The sequence below is a fragment of the Pseudonaja textilis genome, chromosome 7, assembly GCF_049901715.1.
Source record: "Pseudonaja textilis isolate UNSWEBS1 chromosome 7, rPseTex1.2, whole genome shotgun sequence".
NCBI lineage: Eukaryota > Metazoa > Chordata > Lepidosauria > Squamata > Elapidae > Pseudonaja > Pseudonaja textilis.
The window spans coordinates 24476291-24494530 of NC_141996.1; the positions used below are offsets into that span (position 1 = coordinate 24476291).

An 18240-nucleotide genomic window follows, 5' to 3' on the forward strand; every position below is an offset into this window, starting at 1 on the left:
GATACTTTTCTAAAGCTTTAAAACTTATGCTCCTAATTTTAGTGGTTTTCTCTGCATGGCTCTGTTATGATAATGTTTTTATTTACATTATCAGGTATTTGGGCTAAGAAGCACTAGCTTAGTAACTCCAAAATCTATGTTTTGTGTAATGTGTTATTTGATAGCTTAAAGAATTATCTTACCTGTTTCCCATCCAGTGTGTAAAGACGCTTAACTACTCCTGAATCAAGTTTGATGGCATCAGTAATATCAGTGAGAACCTGCTCAAATGAATGTGCTGTTTTTTTGTTAAGCAGAATCCGAACTGCTTTGCGTGGCTTCACACCACTCCTGATGATGGTGACCAGTTTAGGTCTAATGAAATCCTTGTTCTCCTTTGAATCTGCAGGGCTTCCTTTGGCCGTGGCTAGAGAGGGCACTGAACGGGAAGTTGAGGTGGTCTTAACATTTACAGACCAATTAGGATTTACATTCTTTGTGTACTCCAGCTTCTTAAAAGGCTCTATTGAACCACACACATAGCTCTCTCCTGAAGAAAAAGAGACAAAGGATGGGTGGGTAGAAAGAATTACAAATTATTAACTCAGGCATGTACATTCTTTCTATAATCATTCAAGTCACTTCCAAAAGATTGACAGTGAAGACGTGTTACTATTCCAAGGTCTTTAGTTATGAGATTTGAGGAAAAAATTGCACAGTAAACTACACTTTGCCTAAACATGAATAAATCACAGTTGCCATATTCATAACCTCTTAAGCTAAAATGCAATAGACCATCTAATAGCTTAGTTTGTTGTATTAATCCAATCATTTTTAAAGAAAAGTTGGACATTTTGAAAAAGAAAATGCAGAGATTACAATAGTCAAAAGTCCCACTACTTGTGAACAGAAGAACCTGAAATGACTTTAGAAATCATATTGCCATGTGCAAGCAAGCAGGTTCATGGCTGAAGAGTTCAATTAGCTGTTTACTGGACATAGGAATCTTGCCAGACTGACAGTTTGCACCTAGGTAAGACTAGATAAGGTTCAACAGCATTCAAGGGGGAATCAGACTTTGCCCACTTGTGCCCATGCAGGGATTATGCAGATTAATTCCCCGTTTGACTCCTCCCTCTGGCTCAACCAGTATATACATATATAGTTTTGAAAAAGAAATTCTAACATTTTTAACATTTGCCTGATAGAAGGCAAATTGGAGGCCGATAGATAAAAAGACTAGACCTACTGTTATTTCTTCTAATTTCTGTTGTAGAATTACCTACAATGTTTGACAAAGAAAATTAATCTGCTTAGGAGATACATCCTTTAATAGAAAGAAAGTTCTAGCCCCAATGTATTTACAAGAAAACAGACATTTAACAGCTCTATTTTTGTAGTAGAATCTGAAAATTCTTTTTAAAGTACTTTGTTCTGGAAAAAATATAGTATAACTTAAGGGCCAAAAGACAAAGCACAGTAATGATTTTCAAATGATTAAACAGGACATATTCTCTTTAATGTACATTGCCATATAATATTTTTAGTATCAACCACAAGGTCAGAAACCACAAAGTGTTCTTTCCTTGTATGCTGTTCCAAACTTCATTAACGTTCAAGCACTTTATTTTGGGGTAAAAATGTTTCCTAAATGATGTGGTATTGATACCCTACAGTGCTCTTCAAAGCAATTAAATTGCATGATAGTGAGCATCTTATTTTATCCCACTAAATGAATCTGTTTGGTATCACTAGATATATTGACAATAAAAATGGCTGAATTTAGGCTTCTTTTCATTACTTCTCAAAATCTCCAAAATAAAGGTTTGTTTTTTTATATTTGCTTTTATATTAGCGCTCAAGTGACCAAACAGCAACCATTGGAAAAGGAATATAAATGTATTCTAAAATCTCTGCTGGGTCTATGCTAACCTATGCTAAATCATTGTAGATTCCTAAAATTCAACAATTGCCCTAACATACTTAAGATTCTCCAATAGTACATGATGGATCAGCTGCAGAAAGTATCAGGCATTGTTTTTAAAGCAGATATAATTATCCCCCTCCCAACTTTCATGTAAACATTGAACGAAAGTCACCGAACAGGATCTTTCTTTGGGGGACTGCACTTTTAAGGAATAAGAAGGATAGTTTATTCCACTGCATGTCAGTTATATGGGTTTATACTTTTGTTCTTCCCTTAATTTAATGTAGTCAAACAGGGGTCACCAAAAATTAAAGGTGGGGAGACAGAATTGCAAGCTTTCTTAAAAACAGGACCAGAGATCACAACTAGATTTTCCTCTTTGTTTTGCCTGTACAAGTTCAAAGGGAGCAGTCATGGTACTGCAAAGTTTGAGAAATCTTGGGAAATATAAATTAAAATATAATATCAAAAGTAAGAGGCACATTGTTTTGTTATCCAATCCCAACTTGAATGAAGCCATTCCTTTTATTTTGGGAAGGGGCATATGCATTTACTTAGCCTTATTAAAGGGCTGTTTCAGAACCCCTGCCTTTGTGCATGCCAAGGTCGAGCCTTATAGGTCTTTGGAAGTCAACCTCTGAATTGCACCTAGGTGCAAAATGTATTAGAATTTGCAGCATGTGGGTTTTTACCTCCAATCAAGATAAAATCAATGTTCAGTAAAAACATAATCATCTAAGCTAAAATTCTAAACAAATAAGAATTCAACTGAAGATAAACATTGCCAAAAATAAAGATTTATAAAATAGATAATTAGTTATCAATAACTATCTTATTTTATGATAAAACTATTTCTATTGATTAATAACAACATACCTATACAAAATAAAAATATACATTATATGTTGCAGTACATTTCATACAGGCTACAAATATTATACAATGAGTATATTTTAACAGATGAAAATTCACTGAAGAGGAGGGATCTTGGATCCCTATTAGACAATCACCTACATTTGAGCCAGCACAACAGTGTGCTACACCCACCAAAAAGTCAATGCAATCCTAGGCTGCAGTAACAGAGGAATAGAATCAAGATCATGTGAAGTATTAGTACCACTTTATAAGGCCTCGGTAAGACCACACTTGGAATACTATGTCCAGTTCTGGTCATCACAATATAAAAAAGATGTTGAGACTCTAGAAAGAGTGCAGAGAAGAGCAACAAAGAAGATTAGGGGACTGGAGGCTAAATATATAAAGAACAGTTGCAGGAATTGGGTATGTCTAGTAAAAAGAAAAACTAGAGGTGACATGATAGCAGTGTTCCAATATCTCAGGGGTTATCACAGAGAAGAGGGAGTCAAGTTATTCTCCAAAGCACCTGAGGGCAGGACAAGAAGCAATGGGTGGAAACTAACCAAGGGGGGAACAATCTAGAATTAAGAAGAAATTTCCTGACAGTGAGAACAATCAACCAATGCAACAGCTTGCCTTCAAAAGTTGTGGGTCATCCGTCACTGGAGGCTTTTAAGAAGAGACTGGGCATGAAATGGTGTAGAAATTTCTGCTTGAACTGTGGGGTTGGACTAGAAAACTTCCAATCCCCTACCAACTCTGATGATGCTCTATGTTCTATGTATATACATAGAATAAATAACCCTTGAATAGATCTCCAATTTAGCAGAAACTGTTCTTTAAATCACACTACATATCTAACATTAACTCTTCATAGACTTTTTGCATATTTAAAAGATTAACATTAACATTGAAAAAGTTCATAGAACTTTGGCAGGGAAAAGAGACAAGCAAGAGAGAGAAAGAGAGACCTAAAACTCCGTGTTTACCAAGGACAAAAGGCAATGTCCTAAAAAGTTGCTGACAAAAAAGTGTGTGTTGTGAGAGACACTACTCTGTGAGTAATCTGAATAACTGCTTCCTAAAAATAGGAACAATAAATGGCAGCCAGTATCCAAGGAGCAAGCTCACAACACAAATAAACAGGGAAGGGTAATTGCAGTCTACCACTGGAGAGAGGGGTTCAACTGCTTAAACATTTTAAACTCTTAGTAAACAATATACATTTAGCTAATCTAAAAATGAAACAAAAAGAAATAAACTCTTGCCTGCTCAAACAGAGGTTACCAGAAAATGAGGATGGATGGATGGATGGATGGATGTGTTTGTCTGTCTGTCTGTCTGAACAGAGTATACACAACTAGCTTTCAAGAAGGCAAAAGGAAATCACAATATTGGTTACACAAGAACAGCGACAAATGTATATTAGCCAGATCTACCAGCTCATGCAGATTGTTGGCTGACACAAACATGGATTAAGGGTATTTCCAATTCTTATTAAATCCATTGTTAATTGCCATCTCCTGCTAATCTCTGTGGGAACTAATGAGATTGACAACAGCTACAATATATATTATTTGAAAGTCTACTCTAGTAAGTTCTAGATTCTTGATGTTTTAATTTATTTTTCCAAACCATAGAACAGTATTGCAGAGATAAAGATTTAATACTACAGATCATTGATTGACTTCAAAAAAGTTGTAGACAGATATTTGGTTTCTAGGTTGAAATCTAGGTCTGAATTACACAGAACATTAGTAGACTGCTGGTAAAAATATGTTTGGCATTTATTAAGCATGGTGAGCTGGATCAGAAGGGCTTAAACTGAATTTGTGAACTTGGAGGCAAAAATCCTGAAGAATAAACCTTGGATATAAGACTGCAGACAGGAAGAAAATGGAAATATTGTTGTAATAAAACCTGCTGAACCATATAGTGAAAGATCATAAGGTTCATTGGCTATGGTTTCAAACCATCTTAATCTTTAGAGTATGGAAAATAAAGGTGAGTGTGAACTGTTGGTACAAGAACACAAACGTGATTTAATGACAAAACAGAATTGCATTTAACTGTTGAATATAAGTAACAGCAAACACTTATAGTAAGAGAGTTGTTCCAATATCTGACTCTAGAAATCAAATCAAGGATGGATTTGAAACCTATGAACAAACACTTCAAATTCATGTTATGGAAGATGTAATTTTTATAGTTTTGCACAAATGATTTGATCCAGAGTTGCCTGCCCCTAATATTTTCTTGTTGCTCACTCTATCAAATCAATCTAATAATTCCCAAGTCTTGTATAGGACTAACTGATAATACCTAGTAACTTATTTGGTGTATAATTAGATCAGTTTGTCCCTTCTTTTAAAGGGACTGGAAAATGGAATAATAATTACATGCTCACCTCTTTACAGATATTAGCCATAAGCTAAATATGTTCCAAAAAAAAAAAAGTTGGGAGCACACCATTTAACATTAGTTTTTAGCAACTCAAGAGGCGTAAAATCTCAAATGATGCTTTCCCTGTATTTTGACTGTATTATGAAGTTAGTAGTTTTTGATTAGCTAGGAAGCAATGGAATACTAAAAATGGCTCCACTCTCACTGGAGCCAATGACTGTGTTGGAGCAAGGAGGTAGAAAACAAATAATCTCCTCAGAATTCTTCTCTGGAGCAAGGAGATGACTTGGAATTGCTCAGAAGTGCTCTGTACTGTGGATCCTCATCAGGCGACTTAAGTCAATGGTCTGCTACAGATTTTAGAGCCATCTTTGCCCAAGCTGCAGTTTGGAGACTTCAAAAGAACATACTTCCTTTCTTAATCACTGCCTAAAATTGTTTATTAACGAAATTTTGTATATTAGGAACTTTTTTAAAAAAGCAAGTTTCATTATACTAGATAAGTTTCCTTTTATCTTTGGTGAAATAATTTTTATGTAGGAATTTTAAAAATTCTTATTTTAGAATAAACAGCAAAACCATGCTTAGAACATTGGGTTTGGAAAGTTGTAAACTTACTGTTTATAAACAGCCTTAATTTTTGAGAAATAGGGTCTCAAAATTCTATAAAAAATAGATGAAGATTTTGAAACCTTCCCATGGAAAAATGTTGATTAGAAAAAAAAATAGAAGGAACACTGAATTTGAGCAATTAGAAGGAACCAGAAAAATACTAATGATTATTGTTAAAGGAAAAGAGACTAATACACAATGAAGCAAAATATGGAAGAATTTATGGGAACAACGCATTCAGAAGATATTTTTAAGGCTGCCTACTATCATAAAATTGTAGAATTAAAAATGCTAATTTACAATTATATGGAAAAACATGCAGCAATGGATTTACAAATGAAACTGGCTGATGTCCTAGTAATTAAAAGGGTCATATAATCAGAAGAATGACATGAATGTCTTTCTTACCTTGGATTTACAAACGATGTGTTAAACAATTGAAGATTTTTTTTTTGAGAAGTGAAATCAACTGTGGGACATTTTAAACAGATTAAATATCAAGATTCTTAAAAAACAAAAGGAAAATGTAAAGTTGGCTTAATTGATCAAGGTTAAAATATGTTTTGCTGCTTTTGTAGCTCTTAATGGACTTCTGATTAGGGTCGAGTGACAAGTTTATTGATTTATGAATAAGAGATAAAATATAGGAAGGGATTTTTTATGGTAGCATCAGAGAAAGTGAAAAGTTTCTACTTGTCCAGTTAAAAGGCAAAGTCATTTCATAATACATCTTTATTTTTTATTTTCCCTGCATTTTTTTAGTTTGTATTAGTTTATCTCTGTATCTGTAAACTTTTATTAAAATATTTTAAAAATGAGGTTAGTACTTTATGAAAGTAGAACTGAATCTAGTAAGACATCTAGATGAGACCTAGATTCTGGTATATAGTACAGTAGGAGTTAATTGCAAAATGTAGTAGAAACATGACTTCTAAACAGCAGCTGATAACTTCATTTATCAAAGTCTCTGAATCATTTTAGACTGCTTCTAATAGGTGCTAGAAAGCCATAGAATTTCTCCATCTCGCACCTATAATTTGCTTTTGCAAAATCTGTTTACTCTTGCCAGAATTTTAAACTGTTTTTGCTCCTGCAAATAAAATGTTTCCCACTACTTAGTTTTTATTACTTGTTTTATTAAATTCTCTTTAGCCCTTACATATTCACAGTTACACCTGTATTTTGATTTAATTATTGAAACTCAGGTTTTGCTGTGAAAGTGCTAAATAGATCCTGCAAAAAGTGGATTAATAAATTGCTAAAATATTGGAGACAGATTAATTGCCGCTTAGGATATGAGAAGTAGTTAGGGAATTATTAGAGAAATCCTTAAGAAAGTATCCTCGTTATTTTTTTCACAAACTGGAAGAAAAATCTAAATTTAGTCTTGAAACTCTAATCTGAATTGGATGAAAAGGTGGAAGGAGTTCTTAACAAGCATGTAGATGACAAAAGTGGGTACAACAACTAATAGTTTAAAAAACAAACACAATGTTATGCTATGCAAAAGAAATTGGCTGAAAATAACTAAACGAAATTTAACTGAATCAGTTGTAAAGCTCTTGACTTAGGAAACAAATTAAAAAGACATGGTATAGGAAGATGGCTATCTAGCTTGCTAATAGTTTTTGCAAAAAAGATCTTGGAATACTAAATGCTTACAAACTGAATATTGTGAAAAAGGACTAATGGAATTTTAGGCTAAAATTGTTTCCAAATCCCAGAAAATAATACTTCCACTTTAGTTTGCTTTGCTCATTTCATGGAATGGGTTCAGAGAATAATATGATGACTAATGACTAGAATCAAAGTTCCAAGAAGAAAAGTGTGAGTATTTGAAATGTTAAGCCTTGAAAAGAGAAGCTTTAAATCAATGGCAATTTTACTTACTTTTCAGCAATGATAACTGCCCAAAAAATATCCATGGAAGAATGATTTAATTTATACCCATTAAATATATGAATTTAGATAGAATTTGGTTTACAAGATCTATACAAATCAGAAATAAAGATATTGTATGCTTTTACTTTGCCATAAGATGTTTACAAAATCAGATAACTAGCCAGATAAATATAACAACTTAATGAAATCAAGAACCGGGCAAATGAATTGCCATTCTTTGGTGGTGGGATTCAAATTTTTTTACTACCGGTTCTATGGGTGTAGCAGGGGAAGGATACTGTAAAATCTCCAGTCAGAGGTGGTATTTGCTGGTTCTCTGAACTACTCAACATTTTCGCTACTGGTTCTCCAGAACTGGTCAGAACCTGCTGAATACCACCTCTGGGCATGGAAATTACTATCTGAATCATGTACAGTGCATGCTAGTATTACTAAACTGGAATTTCAGATTTAATGCCCAATGACATTTTTATAAAAACGAACAAAGACCATATCACCTTCCAGGAGTTGATGAATTATAGTCTCCATGAATACATACAGGTAGTCCTGGACTTAAACAGTTCATTTAGTGACTGTTCAAAGTTACAACTGGACTTTAAAAAGGTGACTTATGCCCATTTTTCACACTTATGGCAAAGTCAATAGGGAATCCAGATTCACTTAACGATGTTACTAACTTGACTGCAGTGATTCACTTAACAGCGGTGGCAAGAAAAGTCGTAAAAAGGGGCAAGCTCACTTAACAAATGTTTCACTTAGCAACATACATTTGGGGCTCAATTGTGGTCGTAACTTGAGGACTACCTATCTCCGTATGCCTAATAACAAGGGCTGCGTGAAGCTGAGGTTTAGCCGGATCTAAAGCCAGAGGCTTCCATCTCTGTTTTGAAATATATAACTAGACAAACAAAAATCTTATATCAACTTAGAAATAAATTCTGCTAATGTTTAAAACTTTATTCCCAACTGCTTTATGTAAGCAGTTTAGAAATTGCATAGGTAATAAGAAAAATCCAAAAATAACTTCTGCAAAACCAAAATAGGAGAGGCTTGTTAAATGTAATTTATAGAAACTGCCATATTTGAATTCATAAGTTAGGTATCTTTATGTTTAAAAAAGAGGAAGGTAACATAGGGTGTTAAAAAATAGCTATCATGGAAGAACCAACTATTCACAAAATGACTGCCATGCTGATTTCAGTCATTCTCCAGAAGGCAAAGAGCTTGTTTCCTGATCCCTCAAAGTGTGTGTGTGTGTGTGTGTGTGTGTGTGTGTGAGAGAGAGAGAGAGAGAGAGAGAGAAAGCCAGAACTTACTTGTGTGGCTGCTATCCATCCATTTATTCTTTGAAGAAAGAGAAAATCAGGGGGGACAGGAAGCTGAGCCAGTGTTAGACGTGTTCATAAATATCATTTTATGTGGAAAAACTCCTTGCACTATGACTCATTTGCTGCTGTTTCCTCCAATATAGAACAAAACGAGGCCCAAAAGGGTAGAGAAGCTGTACGTGTAATACTCATTACTATACCATAATTTCTCTTTTAGCTGATACAATGTTCTTATTAATGTGGCCAAAACAATATTTCCACCCCCATATTAAAGCAGAAAAGTTCAGCAAGCCTAGGAACCTTTATGTCTGTTGAACCTTCTCCCAAATGAAGGAATATTAAAAAAATAAAAAAGGAGTATGATGCTCAGTAACCATAAAAGATTGCTACGCTGAGACAAAAGGAGGGATGAAATGGAGAATCATAAAGGAGATCATGAATAGAATAATGAACTATTTAAATGGGAAGATTTTGGTGCAACTCTCCCTTGCATCCCTTGCTTAAAAACTGACCTTCCACAAGTTGGTCTAAAGTGGTGATCTTCTTTGCTCCATCAATAGTGTAGATGGTTCTCACACCTTGGGGCAGATTGACATTATCAGACAAAGTTCGGGTCAGGTCAGCCAGCAAAGCTTCATAAGATCTAAAGCGATCAGGAGATATGGCATATACAATCCCTTTGAAATATCGGTCCCCATTGCGATAGAAACGGACTTTTTTGGCTTTCTTCTCAGAGCTGAGGGTTTGTAGGGTGCGGGTTCGATAGAAACTGCAATGGGCACTATGGGTCGGGCTAGGGAGCCCATTCACCCGTGACCCTCGGCTGTACCGCTGTGCTTTGTCACGCTCATCAAAGTGTTCCAGCTCCATATCTCTCCCAAAGGACATTTTTCAGAGTTAATCTGGAAAAGGGGGAGAAAGAACAAAGGAGAAGCTTATCAATACATCTATAATGAAATAGTTGCTTTATTAACACAGGATAGTAAGGACTTTTCTATAACCACACAATCTCTGCAATTCTTTCAAGAATGCTAGCTAAGAGAACCAGTGGCTAACATTAACTGCTTTAGTTTTTGGATGATCTTTTCCCCCACTCCAGATATGAGTTAAAGACAACCATTTTCCTTGACTTTTTAAATTATCTAATTTTTCTCCCTCCAAACAACCTAACCTTTTCTCCATTACCTTCTATTGGATGACTATATAATCAATGCACAGATTTAATTCCAGTAATGCAGTGACTAGGTTTCTTCAAGGTAATTATTTGGTTAATAGGAATATTAACAGGATCACTTTTTTGGACTTCAAAGTAAATGTTCATAACTGAAAAAGTGAAAGTCACCTAGAAGTTGGTACATCTACCTATTGTCAGTTAAATCTTGTGTAGCAGCAAAGCATTAAAGTTAGCAACTATACAATACCAGCAAGACAGCAAAAAGGTTAAGACAATTTTGAGGACTCTCAAAATTTCCCAGCATGGATAGTCCTGAGTATGGCTATTGCTGAGAACTATGGGAACTAAAGTCCAAATTCCTATAGGGAACAGAGCTTGTGGAATCCCACCCTATACATTGTGTAGTTTTAAAATGTTACAGTATTAACTCTTATATCAGTAATACCCAAAATTACAATGCAGCTCCAAAAGAAATCAACAAGAGCACACACTCATGTCTCAAAATAATCCACTACACTAGTGTTCCATTCTTTTCTATGACTTCTTTTAAAATCTGTGTTCTCTTTCCCATCCTATTATACTCCATTTCTACTACAAAATGATTTTCCTTCTCTTCTGAGAAAGCTACACTGTCCAATCTATTATGCATGGATAAATTTAGCATGCCAAGTTTCTGCCACTTGATCACAGTAAACATACCAAATTACAGATACTGTTATTTAAATGTTGACTTTCCTGTTGGTATAGTAGTCAGTTAAAATGAATGACAGTTTTCTTTCCTATACAAACCCAACTGGATAAAGCAAGGTGCCTAACACCGTCTACCATCAACTTAACAGAAGCAATCATTTGCTTTCCCTGTACTGTAATTCTGTTATACTGGGATTGCATTGAAGCCAAAACATGTCTTACTCAAAAATAAATTCCATGAATGAGACTTACTCATTCCCAGAATAGTACATAAAGGACTACCTCTATATTAGATTATTGAGGCTTAATATAGATAATGTCTAGGGACATTTTAATTTATTCATCTTAGTGCAATACAGGGGCTAGATACACATATCAACTTGAGTGGCAAAAGGCTTCCAATGGAGAATTTGCAACCTGGGGATTTTCCCGGATTTGCAGTTTCTGACTGAACAACAGGTAGAATCTGTGACAGCACAACCTTTGCCCAGATTCAGTTGTGGCATTCATCAGCACAACCTTTGCGGTATTAGTTGTGGCATTCACGAGAACAAAAAATTATGATAGCCAAACCTTGCCTATCTTCATCATCCTGAACATGGATTTCTGTAATTCATTTTGCATACTGTTAATTTTAAAGACCTATTTGCAGATGCAAAAGTATCCTGATTGGAAAATTGTTGCATTGTCACATGACACATGACTTTAGAAAAAAATGATTGAATCAGATTATTACCTATATGGCTTGGAATTGGAATATTTCTCAGACTACCTCCCAAAAAATTTCTGCTTATCTAACTTGGGTGAACAGAGAGTACCCCGCACCCCCCACTAATCAAGAGGTGAATTGCAAAGAATGTTCTCTGGAAGGCATTCCCTCCTACAGAATAACTCTTCCAAGATAAAGGGATATCTTTCATATGTTATAAATTATATCTTCCATGACATTCTGGAGAGCTGTACAAAACCATTCTTTTGGAGGGCCTTTGGTGGCTAGAATAGAATAGAATAGAATAGAATAGAATAGAATAGAATAGAATAGAATAGAATAGAATAGAATAGAATAGAATAGCTTTATTGGCCAAGTGTGATTGGACACACAAGGAATTTGTCTTGGTGTAAATACTCTATACCCAGTATACATAAAGAAAAGGTACATTCGTTAAGAATCAAGAATCATGATGGTCATAGGGTACAATCAAATCATACTAGGAAACAGTCCATATAAATTGTAAGGATACAAGCAACAAAGTTACAGTCCTACAATCACAAGTGGGAGGGGAGGGGTGATAAGGAGTGATGAGAAGATTAACAGTAATAGTAGTGTACACTTTGTAAATAGTTGAACAGTGTTGAGGGAATTATTTGTTTAGCAGTGATGGCTTTTGGAAAAAACCTATTCTTGTGTCTAGTTGTTCTGATGTACAGTGCTCTATAGCGTCGTTTTGAAGGAAGAAGTTGAAACAGTTGATGTCCGGGATGCGAAGGGTCTGTAAATATTTTCACAGCCCTCTTTTTGACTCGTGCAGATACAGGTCCTCAACTGAAGGCAGGTGGGTAATAATTGCTTTTTCTGTAGTCCTAATTATCCTCTGAAGTCTGTGTCTGTCCTGTTGGGTTGCAGAACCAAACCAGACAGTTATAAAGGTGCAGATGATAGACTAATTCCTCTGTAGAACTGTATCAGTAGCTCCTTGGGCAACTTGAGCTTTCTGAGTTGGCGCAGAAAGAACATTCTTTGTTGTGCTTTTTTGATGATGTTTTTGAAGTTAGGTGTCCATTTTAGGTCATGTGATATAGTAGAACTTAGAAATTTGAAGGTCTCTACTGCTGTCTAGTATTGTAAGAGGTGGTAGTATGGGAGGGTTTCTTCTAAAGTCTACCACCATTTCTACGGTTTTGAGTGTGTTCATTCCAGATTGTTCCGGTTACACCACGAGGCAAGTTGTATAACCTCCTGTCTGTAAGCAGATTTTATTTTATATTTTATTTATTTATTTATATATTTTAGCCCCCTGGTTTTGGCACAATATTTTTATTATTTTGTGATCTCAATCTCTTGCTATATTAATGTATTACCACTTTTATTTGTACTCAGCCTACAACCTTGAGTGTTAAGTAGTATATCACAATTATATACATGAACTTCCTATATAGGTCCTTCTCTTTGTGCTCTTGGACAATCTCATTTAGTAGCTAGGCTCAAGCAGTACATGAGCCATGATTTATTGAATAAAGCATAATTGTTTGTCAAAGCTACCTAAACTATATTATGACTTAGCACATTGCCTGCATCAGGACATTATGATTTTATTCTAGCTGAGTGTGTCTCTCCCGATTCTTGACAAGAGTCTTCAATATGCAAGGGCTCAGCCTGGGAACTTTTTATGCAAAGCATCACTACCATGAACCTGAACAACAGTGAGAAAATATTGACAAGCGAACATATCCTGCAGCATAATATCTATTCTTAGTTCACTGCAGAATGATTAAGAGGACAAGACTGCAATTCTAAACATATTTACTAAGAAAGAACTGTTTTATAAGTATATGCATGTAATGTCAATGCTATTTGAAAGAAATAACAACAGCAATAGCACTTAGACTTATATACTGCTCTATAGTGCTATACAGCACTCTCTGAATGGTTTACAATAGTCAGCATATTGCCCCCCACAACCTGAGTCTTCATTTTACTAACTTCAAAAGGATGGAAGGATGAGTCAACCTTGAGCCTGTCAGGATCGAACTCCTGGCTGTGGGCAGAGTTTGCCTGCAACCACATATCATTTATTTATATCCAATTTAGAAAGGACCATGGTGGTTCATGTGGCTAGGATTCTAGGTAGGAGATTAGCAAGCCCACATTTGAGACCCAAGTGCTGCCGTGGGGTGGTGTTGTGCTCCTGTCCTTTGCTCTAGCTGCTGTCAGAGACATGAAAGGAGTCCCCAATTGGGCATCTCCCAGGCAACAGTGTTGTCACAGGCTAATCCTTTCATCCCAGAAGCCTTGGTTCTTCTGCCATGAGTGCTATGCTATCAAATTTAGAGAATGACTCATACCATGCTTATCTACTTGTAGGAATATTGATATCATGCTTATATTAATTTTTCAAACTCATATTTTCTCCTTATTAAATAGAATAAACATTCAAATATACATGTTATGAAATGTTATAAAATATGCATATTCAACATGGAAGTGTCATGAAGAAAAAGCATGAATTCTATTCTATGCATAAATTGGCTTTGGATTCACTATTTCTAAATCAACAGGTAGAAAGTGAGATTAGTAAAAGCAAAAATAGCACCAAAGATGTAATATATACATCTAGTTTGAAAGAGGTTTATCATTCTTCTTTCCAATCAAAGAAAGAAAAAAATAGCAGAACAAGGCCTCCTACTAATAATTAGGCAACAGTTATATGGCTGATCAGAAAAAAACAGAAAATATTAGGAATTTCAAAATATTTGTCAAAAAAAAATCTTATTTCAACATCTATTTTCCAGCACTTTATAATTATATTTAAAACTATAGGTTTTCCTATCTTCCACATGTAGAAATTATAATCCAGTTTTACTTTTATAACATTAGATGAGAACCCAATGTAAGCCCAATCACACCTTTTCCCCACCTAAACTGGGCATCTTCCAATAAAAATATTGCAGAAACTTACCATTAGATAAAATCATGATGTGATTTGCTTTAGCTTAGCATTATACAAAGCCAGAAATTGTAATTTATAAAGCATGGCTTATGGCTTAGTGCTGTGTTAAATCAGCCAGTTGTGACTTATTCAATGGACTAAAGCTACAAAAAACAAACTTAATACAATGTGCAAATTATGCCATTTACTTCTCTCATAATACACATAAGCTGGGTATACAAAGGTCTGGATATGTAGTTATTTGTCATTGTGTACATCCACAGTCTACTTTGAAGAGTGAATAAAGCTATCATTGCACCAAACTGGCTCTTTTTTGCAATTACCCCTTGAAAACGTATCAGTAGGAACTAAAGGGGAAAAACAAAATCCCTGTTGCTGATTTCCAGTAGTATGAATATGAAGAGCACTTTTAGCTACTAAGATACTTACTCCAGATATTACACTAGGGAATGTCCATCTATTAATCTCAATGCATTGTCCTAAAAAAAAAACCATGCAATTTGGAGTTCCTGCTAGACTCATTTCCAGAACCTTTGACTAGCTTTGATGTATTTACCAGTTGTAGCCATTGTTGGAGCAGAAGGGACTGAAGACAGTGGCTCATGCCTTTGTTATCTTTCAGACTAAACTATTTGGTGATGTTCTTAACATTTAACCAGAACCCGAAATGGGCACAGAATACATCTGCTTACTTGCTGGACAGTGCTAATTAGTTAGCAGAATTAACACCTATTCTGCAAAAGCTGCAACTGATTGTATTGGGCTTTCAGGCCTAATTCATAGTGGTAGCTGTTACTTATAAGACTAGTTTTCTTGCTACCTTTGGTATCATCTTCTCCAAGTAGAATCTGTCCACCTTACATTAGCTAGGAGACAATGCTATAGGTACTACCCTTCAAGAGAATTTCTCATTCTCTAGGGCAACCCTTCCCTGTGAAACAGCTAACATTGTAAGGCTAATCTACACACTTTTACAGGAAGAAGTTGGCGACATTCCTTTTTTGCTGGACTTTGGTGGGTAGGTAGCTTGGGAGAGAGCACCATATTTTTTAAGGTTTTTTTTTTTTTAAATGGGCATTTTTAATATATGACTGTAAATCATTTAGAATCACTTGAATAAGTTTCATTTAACTAATCATACATATGTGTTATGGAAGTAGAAGAGTTCCCAACTAACATGGCCAATGGCCTCCTAGCTTGATGGGACTACTATTCCATAATTGGTGTTACTGACTAGGAGTTCTATCTGGAGATGAGTTTAAAAAAGAATGTTTACCTAAGACAAGGAACTAGCTCTCCAAATGTTACTAAATCATAACTCCAAAGTTCAATCACCACTGACTATGCCAACTAAACTACGTCAAAATTATTTTGAGGGCCAAACATTCTTCATCTTTGTTTTATCATCTTTTTGACTCCGATTAAAGGAACCCATTAATACAATTGCTACAAACCTAAGATTAAGATATCTTCAAATTCAGCTTGACTCCCAGAGGTTTAATCCATGTATTCCATCCAACCATTCTTGGCAGCATTGTGAGAATAGGGCAGTTTTCCAACTTTCTAATCTAGCTTCAAAACGAAAGGCACTAAAGCCTTTAGAGAGAAGAGCAAGACTGGAATTACATATCATACCAATCTATAAACCACAGTTTATAAATCAGAATGTCTGGATTCAAGCAAGATGCTACATCATGGTATGAGTTCATGCACCATGTGAATTTATTCAAAGACCATTTAGGAGAAGTTTTGTCCTCTCACAATTGCCAGTTGGTGTTGACTTAATGTGAATGTACTATTATCTTGAATTAGGCAATGAGCTATACACACTAGTACACTGGGGTTGTCTATTTTTAGTTTCAAAAGTAAAACTACAATTTGAAGTCCTATCTAATCAAAGATGATAATGAGATGTAACAATAACTATGACGTAGCAACTATGTTGTGTCTGGAGGCAAACCAGTAGTATTTTCAAATTCCAAAAAGGAGATTATGTAGAATACATATAACATTAGAAAGGCATTACAACTATAATTTCAAGATATGGTGCCGAAAATGCATTCTGCAAAGCAAATAAAACTGAAGGTTAATATTTCAGACTAATTACAGATCTGAAAAGATCATAAAAGTTATAGGGGAGAATCTTCTGTTTAGTATGAATCATATCATTCAGTAGGATCTCCTAAAATGGAATCAGAATACCATTCTATCAGAGCACACCTATTCATTCCTCAGATCCTGGGCATCAGAGAAGACGACAAGCAACAATCCCTAATGTTCTTAAACCAGATTAGAACCAAATACTTGGACAAATTTAATCTCAAAAATAGCATTTCAAGCCAACAGGGTTTTTTAAAAATAAAATTTTCATGTTTAGATTTCTCATTCTTCCTACTGATCACAGGTTACTGAACGCACCCTGTAGAGTGTCTGGTACCCACAGTTCACACCACATACATCTATTACAGATTTCACACCCTGCAAATGTGGGTGAGTGATTTCATAAATCTATCAAATGCAAACCCAAATATATGACACAGATGAGCAACAAATCATTCAGAGACACTGAACAATAGACAGGCATTCAAAAAAGCCACATCTTCAGTTACATAACCACATTTTTTGTTTTATTTAAGGCAGCCTTTAAAATGTGGCGCAAAGGCTTTAAATATAAACTAGGAAGACACGTGGAGCACCTAGATTCAGGGAGAGTTAATACATTTTCTGGCTAATTAATTGGAGAAAAAAATTATTTTTGTACTCTTTTTACAAAGTGCCATTATTTGCCACCATGTTATCAGATGGGACACGTTTTCCTTGTTTCTGCCTGCCCATTTCTAAAACATGCTGCAGCTATCCATGTCTATCCTAAGTCTCCTCCTGTCAAGCTTCAGATAGGTGCAGGCAGTTTTCAGCTGAATATCTTCTACAGTATCCATTACCAGAGGAGGCAATTTAAAACCGGGAATGTCGATTCTAAGATTCAAACCCCTTTACTACCCACAGGAACGATCCACACAATGAAATCTTTCCTCGTTGACATAGAGGAAACCACCATCACTAGCCCTCCATCTCTTTGCTTTAAACCACCCAACCTAAAATGGTGCTAAAATTACACAGCACAACCTCCACACTGCGGGAGGCGCGGAGGGAAAGAGCCCCCCCCCCCAGCAACCTTCCCCAAGCCTCTTTCTTCCAAGACACGCATCCCTAAACAATGGGGATAGGTATGTGGAAAAACCCACGCACGTTTTCCAAAACCCCAAACCTCTGCCTGCCTTACGTGCAGCTAAGGTGGACGGGAACCTAACCCGATTTCTGGCTGCCTTCTGCGAGGAATGGGGCGGGGAACAGCTTTGAAACTACCGCAAACGCTTACCTGTGCCTTGAAAATCTCAAGTCGTGGTCTCCTCGCCACTGCAAGCAATTGGACTTGTTTGCTGCAAAGGGGGTGGGAACCTCAAAAGACAAAGCCCAGCTTCCACTGCCACCAGCAGTCCCTGTGCTACCCGACTACTTAGCTTGGCAAGTGGGGCTGCCCAGGGAAGGTTTAAGTGGCTTTGGCTTTGTTGTGCGACTCCGCCTGTCTCCTTTTCCTCCGCCGGCTGAATTTGCTGCTGAGCCTTTCCTACAGCTGCTTCGCCTTTCTTCTCCTGCCGCTGATGGGAGCGATTTGCATTAGCCCGTCCCTCCTGAAAT

General features: G+C 35.9%; 1 protein-coding gene across 2 annotated transcripts in view; it reads right to left on the bottom strand.

Moving 5' to 3' along the window:
• The window catches only part of DCLK1 (doublecortin like kinase 1), a 171743-nt gene extending 153503 nt beyond the window's left edge, over positions 1–18240 (bottom strand). Inside the window, exons 1-3 of one of the 2 annotated variants that reach the window (XM_026708829.2) lie at positions 17921–18240; positions 9522–9911; positions 183–529 (exon numbers count right to left, since the gene is read on the bottom strand). In XM_026708829.2, coding sequence (XP_026564614.1) covers positions 183–529; positions 9522–9897 — 723 coding nt within the window. In that variant the 5' untranslated portion in view covers positions 9898–9911; positions 17921–18240. The remainder of the gene's footprint in view (positions 1–182; positions 530–9521; positions 9912–17920) is intronic. The other variant, XM_026708827.2, reaches the window with a different exon arrangement.